Raw genomic sequence first — 16,596 nt, forward strand, 5'->3', positions numbered from 1 at the left:
TCCCTGGCCCCGCTCCCTGCAGCACAGCGCCCCCTAGCGCTGCCCTGGGGCCCTGGGACAGACCCCGCCCCACTCCCTGCACCACAGCACCCCCTTGCACCGCCCTGGGTCACTGGAGATGCTCTGATGAGGGGAACGTGCCCTCTCGTGAAACCCCCAACAGCCCAGCTCTTTGCAGTATCACCTGCGTGTTCTCTGCTGCCCCTTGCCCCTCTGCATGGCCAGTCACGCCCCCACCCCTGCCTACCAGACCGGCCGTAATCCCTGGGCTGTGCAGCGGGTTGCAGGCGGCTGGTTCCCTCTCCCACTCCCCATTCACACGCAGCCCGATGAGGTGCTGTCACATGCAGACGAGGGCAGCCAATGCGGAGCAGCCACCTCCTCAGCCGTCCTTAGCATGCAAAGCAGCACCACAGCCAGCAAGCTGGCGTGGCCTGGGGGACTCTGGGCTCCCCTCGCAGCCCCATATCTGCCCCCAGCCCCCCATTGGGCACGGGGTCCAGCTCCCAGGAGATGCCGCCCGTCCAGTCAGACCGGGCACTGGGGACTCCTGGAGCCTGGGGCTAGCGCACGGGCTCTCACTTGCTGGGAGCAGCCAGGCCCTGCTCCAGCCCTGGAGCAGCTGAGGGTTTGGGGTTTGCTTACCCGCACTTCTGGAGCTAAACGGGGGCAGCTGTCTGGCAGAGACCCCAGTGAGGTGCATCTAAGGGCCACCCCAGGGATGCTGCTCCTGCCCTAACCCTCCCCATCCTCCGCGTCCTGACGCGCCACCAGCCACCATCCCCCTCCCCACTGGCAGGTTACCCCAGGGAGCCTCCTCCCGCAGGCAGCTGCCAACTCTCCACGGCCCCCTGTGCGCAGACATAGGCAGTGCTGGTCTGGGGGTGCAGGCTCCCATCCCCCCGTTGTCCCCATGGCGAGGACTGGTGACAGAAGCAGAGGCGCTGGGCCACGCAGGTTGTTAATCAGGCATATCTTACATCCCAAAGTGCTTTACAAATAACTGACATACAAACTATATACAGGCTCACTTCACTTGCTACTGAGATGCAGCCACCTCTAGGGTGGAATGAGGCAGCTGTTTAACAACTCACAGCAACACTATACAACAGTTTAGGACAGGAAGTGGAGAATACTGTAGTTTCCTGAAACCGCCGGGGCAGTTTAAGGAGGCAGGATTTGGCCAGGGCACTCCTCAACGCTGGCTCTGAAGAAAGTGCAGCATGGGCCTCAGGGCAGTTCAGAGTGGACAGGTGGCTGTGCCAGTGCGGGATCCAGGGGGCAAGGGGCACCAGCCCCCTTTGGGGTGAGGCTGGTATCGCAGGGGCCATGCTGCCGCTCAGAGCTCTCGCTGGGGCCAGCATCCTGCCCTGGCAGCTGCAGGAAGTCGGGCAGGACCAGGACCTCTTTAGAGAGCAGCCCACGCTGGTCGTTGGCCCTGCAGCTCTGGGCCCGGTTCAGCAGCTCCACCAGCCCTGGGGCAACGAGGGGAGAGTGGAGTCATTGGGCAGAGCTAGACTTCCGCAGAACACCCCCAGACCCCTCCCCCCAAACCCCCATCCTGTGCTCAGACTCCCCTCCCCCACCCCAGAGCCCCCATCCCACACTCAGACTCCCCCTCCCCTGCCCCAGAGCCCCCATCCCGCACTCAGACGCCCCCCTACCCCAGAGCCCCCATCCCGCACTCAGACGCCCCCTCCCAGTCCCCATTTGCCCCTGCGCTTCCCCACCCCCCATGTTTCCTTCTGACACTGAATATACCACAGACGCCCTCTGCCCCCAGCACCCCAGATATGCCTCCTGTGCCCCTGTCCCCCACACATGGGGCTGGTTTAAGAGCATGCCAGATGCCAGGGCTGCCCACCTTCCAGGTCATACGTGCACCGGTTCATGCCCCTCAGGGCTGCTGGCCTGGACCTGGTGAAGGAGGGGGGCACCTCTGACAGCATGTCTGCTTCCACCTCTGTGCCTGTGGGGGTGGCCTCCTGGGAATGGGGGAGACAGCATGTGAGGAGCAGGAAGATGAGCCGGCAGCCCCAGCCCACCCCAGCAGGGAGACCTGCCTCCCCTTCAGGGCACAGAGATGCCCCAAAGCTGGCCTGGCTCAGACCCGCTGTACCCACTGTGCCCCGACCATGCTCCGTGCTGCAGAGCTCCCCCAACGCGCCCAGAGCTGCACCCTGCTCTGGCCACAGGGCTCACCGCCCTCCCCCCCGCCCCCAAGTGAGCCAGCGAGCTGCACTCTCGGGGACTCCCAGTTCAGCCCAGCCCCAGCGACAGCCCAGGCCTACCCTAGTGCTGCCCCCCTTCGCTGGGGCACCCCCTCAGCCCCCCTGCCTGGGCCCCTCTTGGTGCCCAGGACTCACCTTGCACTGAAGGGGGGAAGCGGCCACAACAGTGTCACCAGCGCCTGTCGCTTTCACTTCTGCAACACAAGCACCGCAGCGAGTCAGGCTCCAGCCTCCTGCCGTGGGACGGGGCGGGGCAGACCACCTGCCATCACAGGAGCCCGGGCCCACCAGGGAAGGACTCAGCACCACGATAACTGTGGAACTCACTGCTGTGGGATTTCATGGTGGCCAACAGCTGAGGCACATGGCACCTTACAGGTGCAGAGTCTGGGGCCGACTGAGGAGGAGGAAGATACCCGACTGGCCGGGCCCACACAGTGCTGTGTGGGGCCCACGGGGCCCTGGGCTGGACACAGACTTAGTGCTGGCCTGGGCAGGCGGCGGGACCACGGGGGTGCTCCAGCCTGGCCACTCCACCCTGCGGACCATACCTGTCGCAGCTTCCAGGATGAGCTTCTGCGCAGCCACGGTGCTGACCAGCTTCTCCAGGTCCAGGGCTCCCGGCTCCCCGTGCTGCAGCAGAACAGAGTTGGGGGGTTGCATGGGATGGTGCATCGTGGGGAGCAAGAGCAGGCTCTGGCCACGGTGTGAGGGGCAATGAGGGTACAGGCCACACACTGGCTGGAAGTGCGGTCCCCCGGGGTAGGAGCTCTGCCCACAGGCGGGCGGGCAGCCCCGTCCCCGGGGTAGGAGCTCTGCCCACGGGCGGGCGGGCAGCCCAGTCCCCAGGGTAGGAGCTCTGCCCACGGGCGGGCGGGCAGCCCAGTCCCCAGGGTAGGAGCTCTGCCCACGGGCGGGCGGGCAGCCCAGTCCCCGGGGTAGGAGCTCTGCCCACGGGCGGGCGGGCAGCCCAGTCCCCAGGGTAAGAGCTCTGCCCACGGGCGGGCGGGCAGCCCCGTCCCCGGGGTAGGAGCTCTGCCCACGGGCGGGCGGGCAGCCCCGTCCCCGGGGTAGGAGCTCTGCCCACGGGTGGGCGGGCAGCCCAGTCCCCAGGGTAGGAGCTCTGCCCACGGGCGGGCGGGCAGCCCAGTCCCCGGGGTAGGAGCTCTGCCCACGGGCGGGCGGGCAGCCCAGTCCCCAGGGTAGGAGCTCTGCCCATGGGTGGGCAGCCTCTGGGGAAAGCCATGGAGCCAGCCCTAGGCCCAGGCTCCATGGGGGGGCACTGCCTGCAGGACAAGCCACAGTCTGGCCTCTCCTACCTGAGCAGGGCTGAGTGCTGCATGGGGGCAAAGGACTCCCTAAGATCTGCCCCTGCAGCGCCAGGCGGGTGCTTATGCCCAGCATTGAAAGACAGCAGCCCCCTTTGTGCAGGTTCCTAGGACTCCGCCAGAGGGGGCAAGGCAGCCCCCTGCCCAGGCTGCGGGCCAGCTCTCACCCGCCGCAGCAGTGCCCGCTCCACATCCACGCCGTACTTCCCCAGCACAGGCTGCAGCGCCTCCCGCAGGCACTTGGTCGACTTTGCGGTGATTCGCACTGTTTTACTGAGGGGGGAAATTTCCAACCTAGGAAGACAGAGATGAAGGAAACACATGGGGCAGGATGGGCCATGCAGCAGGGTAGGATGTGGCAAGACCTGGTGGGGTGAGACAGCAGCTGGAACGATGGGGCAGGTCCGAGCCTGGCAAGGCGGGGTGGGGCAGGCAGGAGCTGAGGAGGTGGGGCTGTGCGGGGCAGAGCCGAGCAGGGTGGGGCTGCACTGGGCACTCATGAGCCCAGGCTGCCAGATATCCACTCCAGGGGTGTTCATCCTGGGGCGAAGCCGGCTTCGCTGGCCAGTCAGGGCAAGTGCTGCCAGCACCCTGCGGCGCCCAGGCCAGTGTGTGCAGGGGCGGGACAGAGCCATGCTCCCATCTGCTCTTCTGAGGGCCCACCCCAGCTGGCTTGCGGCCTGAGCCCCATTGCACTTAGCACCAGAGCCACTGTCTCCTTCCCACGGGCACGGTGCTGCTGCCATGGGGAGCCGGGGCGTGGAGCACAGGGGAAGGCTTGGGAGAGGCAGGGACATTGCAGAGCCAGTCCTGCAGGCGCTGGCCCCACGCTCACAGGGTGCAGCAGCAGCTCCCACTCACTCGAAGCTGACTCTGTTCTCCAGCTTCACCTCCTGGTCCATCAGAACCACGCTGTCCTGGTCCAGCACCAGCGCCTTCTGGGAAGAGTCAGCCAAGAGGAGACACGTCAGAACCAGGAACACGGCTCCACCCGAGACACAGCCCCTCCCACGGCCCTGGCACAGCCCCCAAAACCCTGTCTCATGGAATTCCTGTCTGCAGGCAGGTGCCTCAGGTGGGCAGCGCCTGTCAGTGCGAGGCCCTGGGGTCCCTCGGGCAAGGTGGCTCCAGGGCCGGCTTCTGATGGAGCCCCCAGGCCATCCCTGGCCTGCCCAGCTCTCTCCTCCCCACCCCTGGACCGTCCCTACCTGTTCATTGCCAACCAGGTAGACCTTGATGTCAGGGAGGCTGAAGCCGCGCTTCTCACAGAGGCCTGCCAGCATGTTGCGGATGGAGACGCCAGCCCGCACCGAGGCCAGCGAGGCCGTGCCGTCCGGCAGGTACACACAGCAGTACTTGCTGGGCCTGGCCTGTGAGTCGGGCTCTGTGCCTCCCAGGCTCTTCCTGTGGCCCTGTAGGGGAAGAGGCAGTGTCACCCGGCGGGCGGTGTGGCTACGCAGCAGGCCCCGCGGTAGGGCACTTACCTCTGCCCGGGAGCTGCTGCCCATGCTGCTGCTGCTGCAGGACGATGAGAGGAAGCCCAGGTCCAGGCTCGCAGAAGAATTCAAGGAGCCCTGGGACTCACGCCACAGGGACGAGCCCCCATTGCCATCTTCCACCTCTAGGACAGACAGACGGATGGACGTCAGGACAAGAGGCCGGCTCTGGGGCTCCGGGCCCTTTGCGAAGGGACGGCCACAGGCCTGCGGGGCTAGTGAAATGGCAGCCAGGTGGAGCCTGGCGTGGGACTTACCTGTCCACGAGGGCTCTCTCCGCTCCTCTCTCCTGAAGGACCTCTGGGGGCTCCTGCCAGCACTGCTGCCGGCCACCTCCACCCCCAGTGGCAGGGACTTCCCCAGCTTCAGCTTCGCCTTCTAGGGGACAAGAGAGGCAGATCTCGGCTCAGGGAGCTTCTGGGGCGGCCCCCTCCCGAGAAAGGGAATCCCTCCTGAGGAAAGGGCATTGCTTCCCCACTTTTCAGCCCCCCCCCGGGCTCCTGAGCAGAGCTGGGTGGGGAATGGTGGAGCCCTTCCCTGCTGGCATGCTGGAGGAGCAGCCAGGGGTCATGACCCCAGGCGCCGGGTCATGACCCCAGGCGCCGGGTCATGACCCCAGGCGCCGGGTCATGACCCCAGGCGCCGGGTCACACTGCCACTCAAATTTGGTTTGAGTGGTGCCCACGATTGCAGTCCTTCCAGCAGCCCCACCCCTGGACCCCACCCCCTGGGCTGGGGAGCTGGGCCTGGTACCTTGCCGAGGTCGGATGGGGGGCTGCTGTTCCGGGAGTGAGCCCGCAGGTCAGGGAGCGGCTGCCCCTCATTCTCAGCCCTCACACACGCCTGGAACAGCGGGGACTTCACGAAGCGCGCGTAGCTGTCGAACTTCATCAGGTTAAAGATCTGAGCCAGGAGAGGGACCCAGTTAGTGCCGTGCCTGACCCGTGACCAGAGCCCGGCACGGCCCCTGGACACACACCTGGGTAGCGCCTCCCCCCGCCCAGAGACTGACACGGCCCCCGGACACAGACCTGACTCAGAGGCAGAGGGACAAGTCCCAGAATCAGGAGCTCTGGATTCCTGCCCCCTACTCCCAGCTGAGAGTTGGGGGAGGGGATATGTCCCCAGCTCCTCCGTCCTGAGCCTTGGGGGATGGCTCCATGGCCCCTCTCCCCTGGCCGGGGGGCTGGGCAGGGGCAATGCTCACCTGGAGCTGTTGGACTCGGAACATGTCGGGGGTGGGCATGGCCAGCATTTCCTCCCCGATCCAGGCCTGCCGGTCGATGTTAACGGGGCTGACCGCGTGGCTGGACAGGAACTCGTCATAGATCCGCCGGGCCTCCTGGGCCAGCTGGGGAGACAGAGTTATCACAGGGGAGGCCAAGCCCCCTTGCCAGTGTGCATGGGAGCACACGCAGAGCAGGGTTACCAGCCAGTCTCCAAGTGCGGCACCACCTTGCGCCGACACCTTGGGAACCCAGGAACGGCCAGGCTGGGCCAGTCCCGTGGGCCCTCCAGCCCAGCAGCCCTTGCCTGCAGCGCCCAGCACCAGATGCTCAGAGGAGGGTGTAGGAGCCCTGCTCCTGACCCCTAACAGTCAGAGACTGGCCGAAGCCCCAAGGCAGGAGGTTTTAGCCCTTCCAAATGCCATCTGCACTGTTATAGCTCTGCATCCCCCTGTTCTCCATTCACATGGCCAGCTCCTCTCAGGCTCTCACTAGGTCCTGGCCTCACTGACATCCTGTGGCAATGAGTTCCACTGGGGCGGAGGATTACCTTCGATCAGTTTGAACTTCCCCTTGTTCTTGTGTACCAGACAGACGGTCCCAAGGTTCCATCTCGAGACCATGCCCCATTTCCTCATCTTGCTAAGGGAACAATCCCCGTCTGCTCTGTCTCTCTCCAGCCCCTGATCATTGGCATTGTCCTTCTCTTAGAGCCCGTCAGTTCTGCACGGCCCCCAGGGGTGACCGGTGCAGCACACAATGGCCAAGGGAGCTCCATGCTATTCTCCATCCCCTCACCCGTTAGCTATTGGCTGCAGCTCCCCTCTGAGCAGGGTCTCCACTGAGCTTCCTACTGATGCCCAGGTCCCTTTGGCTGCCCTGGCATGTGCTTCCCTGCGGGGGGCAGCCCAGGTCTGAGCCTCAGTATGGGCCTGGCTGGCTAGGCTCCCACTGTCAGGAGTGGGGCATGGGGAGGCTGGGCCAAGCCGCTAGCCCTCCCCTGGGCCCGGTACCTGCTGTGTGTTCCTGGCTGGGATCTGCTGGAATCGCTCACACGCCTGCCAGAAGTAAACGTTCTCAGCGCTGAACTCCTTCTTCAGGAACTCCTGGGGAGCAGGAGAGGAGCACGGTGGCATCAGCCTCACCAATGCCACTACCCTGCCCGGGGGTGCCAGCCCTACCCCCGCCCGGGGGTGCCAGCCCAACCCTCGCCCGGGGGTGCCAGCCCTACCCCCGCCCAGGGGGTGCTAGCCCATCCCTCGCCCAGGGGTACCAGTGCAACCCTCGCACAGGGGTACCAGCGCAGCCTCCACCCAGGGGTGCCAGCCCATCCCTCGCCCAGGGGGTGCCAGCCCTACCCCCGCCCAGGGGGTGCTAGCCCATCCCTCGCCCAGGGGTACCAGTGCAACCCTCGCCCAGGGGTACCAGTACAACCCTCGCCCAGGGGTGCCAGCCCTACCCCCGCCCGGGGGTGCCAGCCCTACCCCGCCCAGGGGTACCAGCGCAGCCTCCACCCAGGGGTGCCAGCCCAACCCCGCCCAGGGGTACCAGCGCAGCCTCCACCCAGGGGTGCCAGCCCTACCCCCACCCAGGGGTGCCAGCCAAGCCTCCGCCCAGGGGGTGCTAGCCCAGCCCTAGCCCAGGGGGTGCCAGCCCAGCCCCCACCCAGGTGGTGCCAGCCCAGCCCTCGCCCAGGGGGCCAGCCCAACCTCCGCCCAGGGGTACCAGCCCAGCCTCCGCCCGGGGGTGCCAGCCCTACCCCCGCCCAGGAGTGCCTGCCCAGCCTCCGCCCAGGGGTGCCAGTGCAACCCCCACCCTCTGCCCCCCGGCCTCACGCTGCCTGGAGTCTCTGCAGAGCGAGCAGCTGGAGAATGGGGGGAACTGAGGGCTGAGGGCAGTGAGTGGGGTGGGCTGGGCCCAGCAGGGTCTGACACACCCTGGCACTCACAGTGAAGTAGGTGACGGCCACCCGGTCCTGCAGCAGTGTCTCGAAAGACTCGGCCCAGCTGGCCACGGGCAGCTGCGCAGTGTAGCCTGCGTTCTGGGCACCAGGCAGGCTGTGCACACTGTGGCTACTGCCCCGGGCCCCGGAGCTGTTTAACTCTGAGATGCAGAAAGAGAGGTCAGGTCCTGCTCCCCGCCCAGCTGGAGGGAAGGTGTGGGGAGGTGCTGTCCAAGCAGGGCAGGGCCGGGAGCCCTAAAGCCAGGCACTCCAGAGCAGGGCCGCCAGACCTAGGGCCCACGGGCCACACAGGACCCCTCTGACATGTCAGAACCAGCAGGGCACCGGCAGACAGGGCGAGGAACTCTTCCAAACGTGACCTGAGCAGGAGCACGGCAGCTGCAGAGAGCCTGGGACAGCTCAGAGAGGGGTGCACAACCTGCAGTGGGCCTGGGCCCTTGGGCTCACGAACGGGCGAGTCTCCCTGTCAGGAGAGGGGCACCAGCCTTTGCCAACAGCCCAGGGGTCCAGAAGGAGCCAGGCTGGCACCGGGCAGGGGGCCGGGCAGCAGCCAGGCTAGTGCCTGTGCATCCAGCCCTCTCCTGGGGGATGCGGGTGGTAGGGTGACCAGATGTGCCGATTTTATAGGGACAGTCCCGATATTTGGGGCTTTTTCTTATACAGGTGCCAATTACCCCCCACTCCCCTTCCCGATTTTTCACACTTGCTGTCTGGTCACCCTAGTGGGTGGGGAAGGATAGGAGGGAGCTCTGCCCCCCCCCCCGGGAGTCCCTTGGCCCCAGGTGCTGTGTGTGGGCCAGGCAGGGGCTCTGTACTGTCCAGCTGAGCAGCCCTAAGGGCTCCTGGTCCCGTCCCACTGGGGCTGGGCACTAAGCCAAGCTGGTTACCGCTCTCAGGCTCCTCCCAACACCACCCCCGCATCTCCCAGGCAGCGTCTGACTCACCTCCATCTGACACAGCCAGGCCCTGCAAAGACAGGAGGAGGAAAGGTTAGCCAGGATCCCAGGCCCTGCACCCTGCAGCTATGGGGAGCAGGGAGGCCAGCCCAGGCAGCCCCTGGGGCGAGGGATGAGTCAGCCAAGCAGAGTGCAAGGACACCAGCTGCCAGGTGTCTCCCCGCCAGGGTGCTTGGTCTGTGCAGGAGCCGTTCAGCGCTCGCATGGGACTGGGCTCCTCCAGGGCTGGGGCGTGAGTCAGCGGGCAGCTGGGCACTCTCTGGCCTGCCCTCCTCCGTCAGCTCAGCGAGGTGATTGAGAAAGGGCTGATGCGATCAGCTGTGGCACTGCCGCTGCCTGGGGAGAAGTGTAGCAGCCTCCAGGGCACAGGAAGGGGAGGGAGGGCAGGAAAAGGGAGAGGAAGCCACAGCCTCCAGCACACCAACAACTGCAGCCCACTTCCCAGCTCTGGGGGAGACCCCAGACCCCTTAGTGTGGGCGTTTCTGTGGGGCAGCACCCAGCCACCTAGCTAGGCAGACCCCCTGCCAAAGAGCTCCCAGCTGGGGGCTCATGGCACAGAGCAGGGGGCGTGCAGTGCGCTCTCTCCTGGCTAATGTCTGGGGATGCTGCCCCCAGCAGGCCAGGCCCAGGCCCAGTCCTGCCAGCCCCGGGGCACCCCGGGCTCCCAGCTCTGGGGAAACGGCTGCCAGGCACCCCCCCTAAGCAGGGCTCACGTCCCAGCAGCGACAGAGAACTGCTCCCCTCCTGGGTGCTGAGGAGCAGGGACACCACCCAGCTCTGCCACTGCCCCCCGCTACCGCCACCCCGGGCTGCCCACCCAGCTCTGCCACTGCCCCCCTGCTACCCCCGCCACGGGCTCCTCACCCAGCTCTGCCACTGCCCCCCTGCTACCCCCGCCCCGGGCTCCCCACCCAGCTCTGCCACTGCCCCCCTGCTACCCCCGCCCCGGGCTCCCCACCCAGCTCTGCCACTGCCTGCCTGCTACCCCCCTGCCCCAGGCTCCCCACCCCAGCTCTGCCACTGCCCCCCTGCTACCCCCGCCCCGGGCACCCCACCCAGCTCTGCCACTGCCCGCCTGCTACCCCCGCCCCGGGCACCCCACCCAGCTCTGCCACTGCCCCCCTGCTACCCCTCCTGGGCTCCTCACCTAGCTCTGCCACTGCCCCCCGCTACCGCCACCCCGGGCTGCCCACCCAGCTCTGCCACTGCCCCACTGCTACCCCCGCCACGGGCTCCCCACCCAGCTCTGCCACTGCCCACCTGCTACCCCTGCCCCAGGATCCCCACCCAGCTCTGCCACTGCCCCCCTGCTACCCCCGCCCCGGGCTCCCCACCCAGCTCTGCCACTGCCCGCCTGCTACCCCTCCTGGGCTCCCCACCCAGCTCTGCCACTGCCCGCCTGCTACCCCTCCTGGGCTCCCCACCCAGCTCTGCCACTGCCCACCTGCTACCCCTGCCCCAGGATCCCCACCCAGCTCTGCCACTGCCCCCCTGCTACCCCCGCCCCGGGCTCCCCACCCAGCTCTGCCACTGCCCACCTGCTACCCCTCCTGGGCTCCCCACCCAGCTCTGCCACTGCCCACCTGCTACCCCCGCCCCGGGCTCCCCACCCAGCTCTGCCACTGCCCATCTGCTACCCCTGCCCCGGGATCCCCACCCAGCTCTGCCACTGCCCGCCTGCTACCCCCGCCCCGGGCTCCCCACCCAGCTCTGCCACTGCCCGCCTGCTACCCCTGCCCCGGGCTCCCCACCCCAGCTCTGCCACTGCCCGCCTGCTACCCCTGCCCCGGGCTCCCCACCCAGCTCTGCCACTGCCCGCCTGCTACCCCCGCCCCGGGCTCCCCACCCAGCTCTGCCACTGCCCCCCTGCTACCCCTGCCCCGGGATCCCCACCCAGCTCTGCCACTGCCCCCCGCTACCTCCACCCTGGGCTCCCCACCCAGCTCTGCCACTGCCCGCCTGCTACCCCCGCCCCGGGCACCCCACCCAGCTCTGCCACTGCCCGCCTGCTACCCCCGCCCCGGGCTCCCCACCCAGCTCTGCCACTGCCCGCCTGCTACCCCTGCCCCGGGCTCCCCACCCAGCTCTGCCACTGCCCCCCTGCTACCCCCGCCCCGGGCACCCCACCCAGCTCTGCCACTGCCCGCCTGCTACCCCTGCCCCGGGCTCCCCACCCAGCTCTGCCACTGCCCGCCTGCTACCCCCGCCCCGGGCTCCCCACCCAGCTCTGCCACTGCCCGTCTGCTACCCCCGCCCCGGGCACCCCACCCAGCTCTGCCACTGCCCCCCTGCTACCCCTCCTGGGCTCCTCACCTAGCTCTGCCACTGCCCGTCTGCTACCCCCGCCCCGGGCTCCCCACCCCAGGCTCCCCACCCCAGCTCTGCCACTGCCCGCCTGCTACCCCCACCCCGGGCACCCCACCCAGCTCTGCCACTGCCCGCCTGCTACCCCCGCCCCGGGCTCCCCACCCAGCTCTGCCACTGCCAACCTGCTACCCCTGCCCCAGGATCCCCACCCAGCTCTGCCACTGCCCCCCTGCTACCCCCGCCCCGGGCTCCCCACCCAGCTCTGCCACTGCCCGCCTGCTACCCCCCGCCCCGGGCTCCCCACCCCAGCTCTGCCACTGCCCGCCTGCTACCCCCGCCGAGGGCTCCCCACCCAGCTCTGCCACTGCCCGCCTGCTACCCCCGCCCCGGGCTCCCCACCCAGCTCTGCCACTGCCCCCCTGCTACCCCTGCCCCGGGCTCCCCACCCAGCTCTGCCACTGCCCATCTGCTACCCCCCTGCCCCAGGCTCCCCACCCCAGCTCTGCCACTGCCTGCCTGCTACCCCCCTGCCCCAGGCTCCCCACCCCAGCTCTGCCAATGCCTGCCTGCTACCCCCGCCCCGGGCTCCCCACCCAGCTCTGCTACTGCCCCCCTGCTACCCCTGCCCCGGGATCCCCACCCAGCTCTACCACTGCCCACCTGCTACCCCCGCCCCGGGCTCCCCACCCCACCCCAGCACTGCCACTGCCCGTCTGCTACCCCCGCCCCGGGATCCCCACCCAGCTCTGCCACTGCCCGCCTGCTACCCCCACCCCGGGCTCCCCACCCAGCTCTGCCACTGCCCGCCTGCTACCCCCACCCAGCTCTGCCACTGCCCACCTGCTACCCCTGCCCCAGGATCCCCACCCAGCTCTGCCACTGCCCCCCTGCTACCCCCGCCCCGGGCTCCCCACCCAGCTCTGCCACTGCCCGCCTGCTACCCCTCCTGGGCTCCCCACCCAGCTCTGCCACTGCCCGCCTGCTACCCCTCCTGGGCTCCCCACCCAGCTCTGCCACTGCCCACCTGCTACCCCTGCCCCAGGATCCCCACCCAGCTCTGCCACTGCCCCCCTGCTACCCCCGCCCCGGGCTCCCCACCCAGCTCTGCCACTGCCCACCTGCTACCCCTCCTGGGCTCCCCACCCAGCTCTGCCACTGCCCACCTGCTACCCCCGCCCCGGGCTCCCCACCCAGCTCTGCCACTGCCCATCTGCTACCCCTGCCCCGGGATCCCCACCCAGCTCTGCCACTGCCCGCCTGCTACCCCCGCCCCGGGCTCCCCACCCAGCTCTGCCACTGCCCGCCTGCTACCCCTGCCCCGGGCTCCCCACCCCAGCTCTGCCACTGCCCGCCTGCTACCCCTGCCCCGGGCTCCCCACCCAGCTCTGCCACTGCCCGCCTGCTACCCCCGCCCCGGGCTCCCCACCCAGCTCTGCCACTGCCCCCCTGCTACCCCTGCCCCGGGATCCCCACCCAGCTCTGCCACTGCCCCCCGCTACCTCCACCCTGGGCTCCCCACCCAGCTCTGCCACTGCCCGCCTGCTACCCCCGCCCCGGGCACCCCACCCAGCTCTGCCACTGCCCGCCTGCTACCCCCGCCCCGGGCTCCCCACCCAGCTCTGCCACTGCCCGCCTGCTACCCCTGCCCCGGGCTCCCCACCCAGCTCTGCCACTGCCCCCCTGCTACCCCCGCCCCGGGCACCCCACCCAGCTCTGCCACTGCCCGCCTGCTACCCCTGCCCCGGGCTCCCCACCCAGCTCTGCCACTGCCCGCCTGCTACCCCCGCCCCGGGCTCCCCACCCAGCTCTGCCACTGCCCGTCTGCTACCCCCGCCCCGGGCACCCCACCCAGCTCTGCCACTGCCCCCCTGCTACCCCTCCTGGGCTCCTCACCTAGCTCTGCCACTGCCCGTCTGCTACCCCCGCCCCGGGCTCCCCACCCCAGGCTCCCCACCCCAGCTCTGCCACTGCCCGCCTGCTACCCCCACCCCGGGCACCCCACCCAGCTCTGCCACTGCCCGCCTGCTACCCCCGCCCCGGGCTCCCCACCCAGCTCTGCCACTGCCAACCTGCTACCCCTGCCCCAGGATCCCCACCCAGCTCTGCCACTGCCCCCCTGCTACCCCCGCCCCGGGCTCCCCACCCAGCTCTGCCACTGCCCGCCTGCTACCCCCGCCCCGGGCTCCCCACCCCAGCTCTGCCACTGCCCGCCTGCTACCCCCGCCGAGGGCTCCCCACCCAGCTCTGCCACTGCCCGCCTGCTACCCCCGCCCCGGGCTCCCCACCCAGCTCTGCCACTGCCCCCCTGCTACCCCTGCCCCGGGCTCCCCACCCAGCTCTGCCACTGCCCATCTGCTACCCCCCTGCCCCAGGCTCCCCACCCCAGCTCTGCCACTGCCTGCCTGCTACCCCCCTGCCCCAGGCTCCCCACCCCAGCTCTGCCAATGCCTGCCTGCTACCCCCCGCCCCGGGCTCCCCACCCAGCTCTGCTACTGCCCCCCTGCTACCCCTGCCCCGGGATCCCCACCCAGCTCTACCACTGCCCACCTGCTACCCCCGCCCCGGGCTCCCCACCCCACCCCAGCACTGCCACTGCCCGTCTGCTACCCCCCGCCCCGGGATCCCCACCCAGCTCTGCCACTGCCCGCCTGCTACCCCCACCCCGGGCTCCCCACCCAGCTCTGCCACTGCCCGCCTGCTACCCCCACCCAGCTCTGCCACTGCCCGCCTGCTACCCCCACCCCGGGCTCCCCACCCAGCTCTGCCACTGCCCCCCTGCTACCCCCACCCCGGGCTCCCCACCCAGCTCTGCCACTGCCCGCCTGCTACCCCCGCCCCGGGCTCCCCACCCAGCTCTGCCACTGCCCCCCTGCTACCCCCGCCCCGGGCTCCCCACCCAGCTCTGCCACTGCCCCCCTGCTACCCCCGCCCCGGGCTCCCCACCCAGCTCTGCCACTGCCCGCCTGCTACCCCCGCCCCGGGCTCCCCACCCAGCTCTGCCACTGCCCGCCTGCTACCCCCGCCCCGGGCTCCCCACCCCAGCTCTGCCACTGCCCCCCTGCTACCCCCGCCCCGGGCTCCCCACCCAGCTCTGCCACTGCCCGCCTGCTACCCCTCCTGGGCTCCCCACCCAGCTCTGCCACTGCCCGCCTGCTACCCCCGCCCCGGGCTCCCCACCCAGCTCTGCCACTGCCCGCCTGCTACCCCTGCCCCGGGCAGACTCTGCTGGTGCACTGTGATCCCAACCCAGCCACCCCACCCCTATTATTCCATGCCCCCCAGCTGTGCTAATGCCCCTCAATCCCAACCCACAGACTCCTCCCACCCCTCCACAATTTCAGACCTGGGTTCCGCACAACCCGGCGTTGCCAGGGCATGGCCCCAGCCCTCCTGGCCTAGTCCCTACCCAGCATGCCTAACTGTGCAACAGGCTGGTCGGCACCTGGCTCAGACTGACAATGCTGCGTCCGCCCAGAGCGGGCGGCTTGAGCTGCTGGCGTCTCTGGAAGGCCCCCATCTCCTGGCACAGACCCCACAGGTCTCAGCAGCCTCCCCAACCAGCCCACGGGCAGGCCGAGGACCTGACTGTCTCTGGGCCCATCGCTCAGTGCAGAGCGATGTGGGGGAGGGAGGATGGGCTGCACTGAGCCATCCTGGGGGCAGGGGAGCCTGAGACAGCATCTCCCCATGGGGCAGGGTCCCTCCCTCTGGAGCAGAGCGGCCCAGGGTGGGGGCAGAACCCTGGGGCTGGAGCCTCCCAGTAACCCAGCACCAGCAGCCTCCAGCCAGGAGCAGATCCGCCAGTAGAGGGGGTGCAGACCCCGTGTCACTGGGGGAGCCTTGCTGGCCGGGCGAGCTGAAAACCACAAGGGCTGGGTGTGGCTCGGTCGCACCTCCAGAGCCGCCAAACTCCGCTCCCGCCCACGCGCCCCCAGCAGGCCGGGCACTCACCATGTGGCCGCTTTGAACGCCCAGGTGCTTTGCTTTCCCAGGCATGCCTCAGCGGGGGGCTGTGCAGGCAGGGAGCATGGGGCTCGGCGGGCAGGCCCCGCGCAGGCCAGCAGGCTGCGGGCGGCCCCGGCGGGAGGAGCAGCACAGCACATTCACTGCCAGGCTCACAGGGCTGCTCACTACCTCTTTTCGCTACCGCAGGAAGTGTCACTATGGAAACCAAACCGCAGCTAGAACTGGGGTTTGCAGAGGAGCCTCCCTCCCTGCAGCACAGCCCCCCACCCCCCAGCGAGGCCAGCCCCCCACCCTAGGGCCGCATGCCCCGGGGCCCGGCTCTGAACCCCAGCACCGCTGCTCCCCCAGCAGACGGGGCCTGGGCACTCAGAGGTGGCAGCTGGCCCTGGCCGAGGCCCCTGCACTCGAGGAAAGGAAAGCCACAAACGCAGGACAAAGCCACGGAGCTCACGGGAACAGCCTGCTGATGGGCATGGGGGCTACTCAAGTGATGAGAACCTGGAGAGACCAGATCCCTCTAAGGTACGTCACTGTCAGAGCCCCTCCCTGCAGCGTCCGAGCCCCTCACAGCCAGTACCGCATCGGTCCCCCGACGCCCAGGCAGCAGGGCCGGGCCCTCATCCCCATCGCTCCCCCAACGCCCGGTAGCAGGGCCGGGCCCTCGTCCCCGTCGCTCCCCCAACCCCCCGGGCAGCAGGGCCGGGCCCTCGTCCCTGTCGCTCCCCCCGACGCCCGGTAGCAGGGCTGGGCCCTCGTCCCCGTCGCTCCCCCGACGCCCGGTAGCAGGGCTGAGCCCTCGTCCCCATCCCGTCGTTCCCCCGACGCCTGGTAGCAGGGCTGGGCCCTCGTCTCCTTCCCGTCGCTCCCCCCGACACCCCGGGCAGCAGGGCTGGGCCCTCGTCGCCGTCGATCCCCATCGCTCCCCCAACGCCCGGTAGCAGGGCTGGGCCCTCGTCCCCGTTGCTCCCCCGACCCGCCGTGCAGCAGGGCTGGGCCCTCGTCCCCGTCCCATGCACTGTGCGCACCGTCTGGATCGCCAGTGGTGCGGCCCCGCGCACTGTGACAAGTGGGGGATTTTTTCAATGGTTTGTGTGAACACAGTGTGTGCCTCAGGTTCCCTGT

The 16,596-nt window shown here is 69.3% G+C and overlaps 1 protein-coding gene across 1 annotated transcript; it reads right to left on the minus strand.

Moving 5' to 3' along the window:
- Positions 1-942: 942 nt before the first annotated feature.
- Positions 943-15,504, minus strand: RGS14 (regulator of G protein signaling 14). Its single transcript, XM_065409574.1, has 15 exons — positions 15,460-15,504; positions 9,189-9,210; positions 8,230-8,384; positions 7,295-7,387; positions 6,263-6,406; positions 5,809-5,958; positions 5,313-5,433; positions 5,044-5,180; positions 4,768-4,971; positions 4,421-4,497; positions 3,727-3,853; positions 2,783-2,864; positions 2,367-2,425; positions 1,865-1,985; positions 943-1,475 (listed from the first exon to the last, which is right to left on the minus strand). The coding sequence occupies exons 1-15, from the start codon at positions 15,502-15,504 to the stop codon at positions 1,231-1,233; spliced, it is 1,782 nt and encodes a 593-aa protein (XP_065265646.1). The 3' UTR covers positions 943-1,230.
- Positions 15,505-16,596: the final 1,092 nt, after the last annotated feature.

Source organism: Emys orbicularis, chromosome 8, assembly GCF_028017835.1.
Source record: "Emys orbicularis isolate rEmyOrb1 chromosome 8, rEmyOrb1.hap1, whole genome shotgun sequence".
In the NCBI taxonomy this organism is placed as follows: Eukaryota; Metazoa; Chordata; order Testudines; family Emydidae; genus Emys; species Emys orbicularis.

Bases quoted from the DNA above. Each gene is read 5' to 3' on its own strand.
- RGS14 (XM_065409574.1), bottom strand. From the start codon at position 15,504: ATGCCTGGGAAAGCAAAGCACCTGGGCGTTCAAAGCGGCCACATG. The intron at 5,959-6,262 runs GTGAGCATTGCC...CTCCTGGCTCAG, and splicing joins TCCGAGTCCAACAGCTCCAG to ATCTTTAACCTGATGAAGTT. The intron at 2,426-2,782 runs GTATGGTCCGCA...CTTGTGTTGCAG, and splicing joins CATCCTGGAAGCTGCGACAG to AAGTGAAAGCGACAGGCGCT.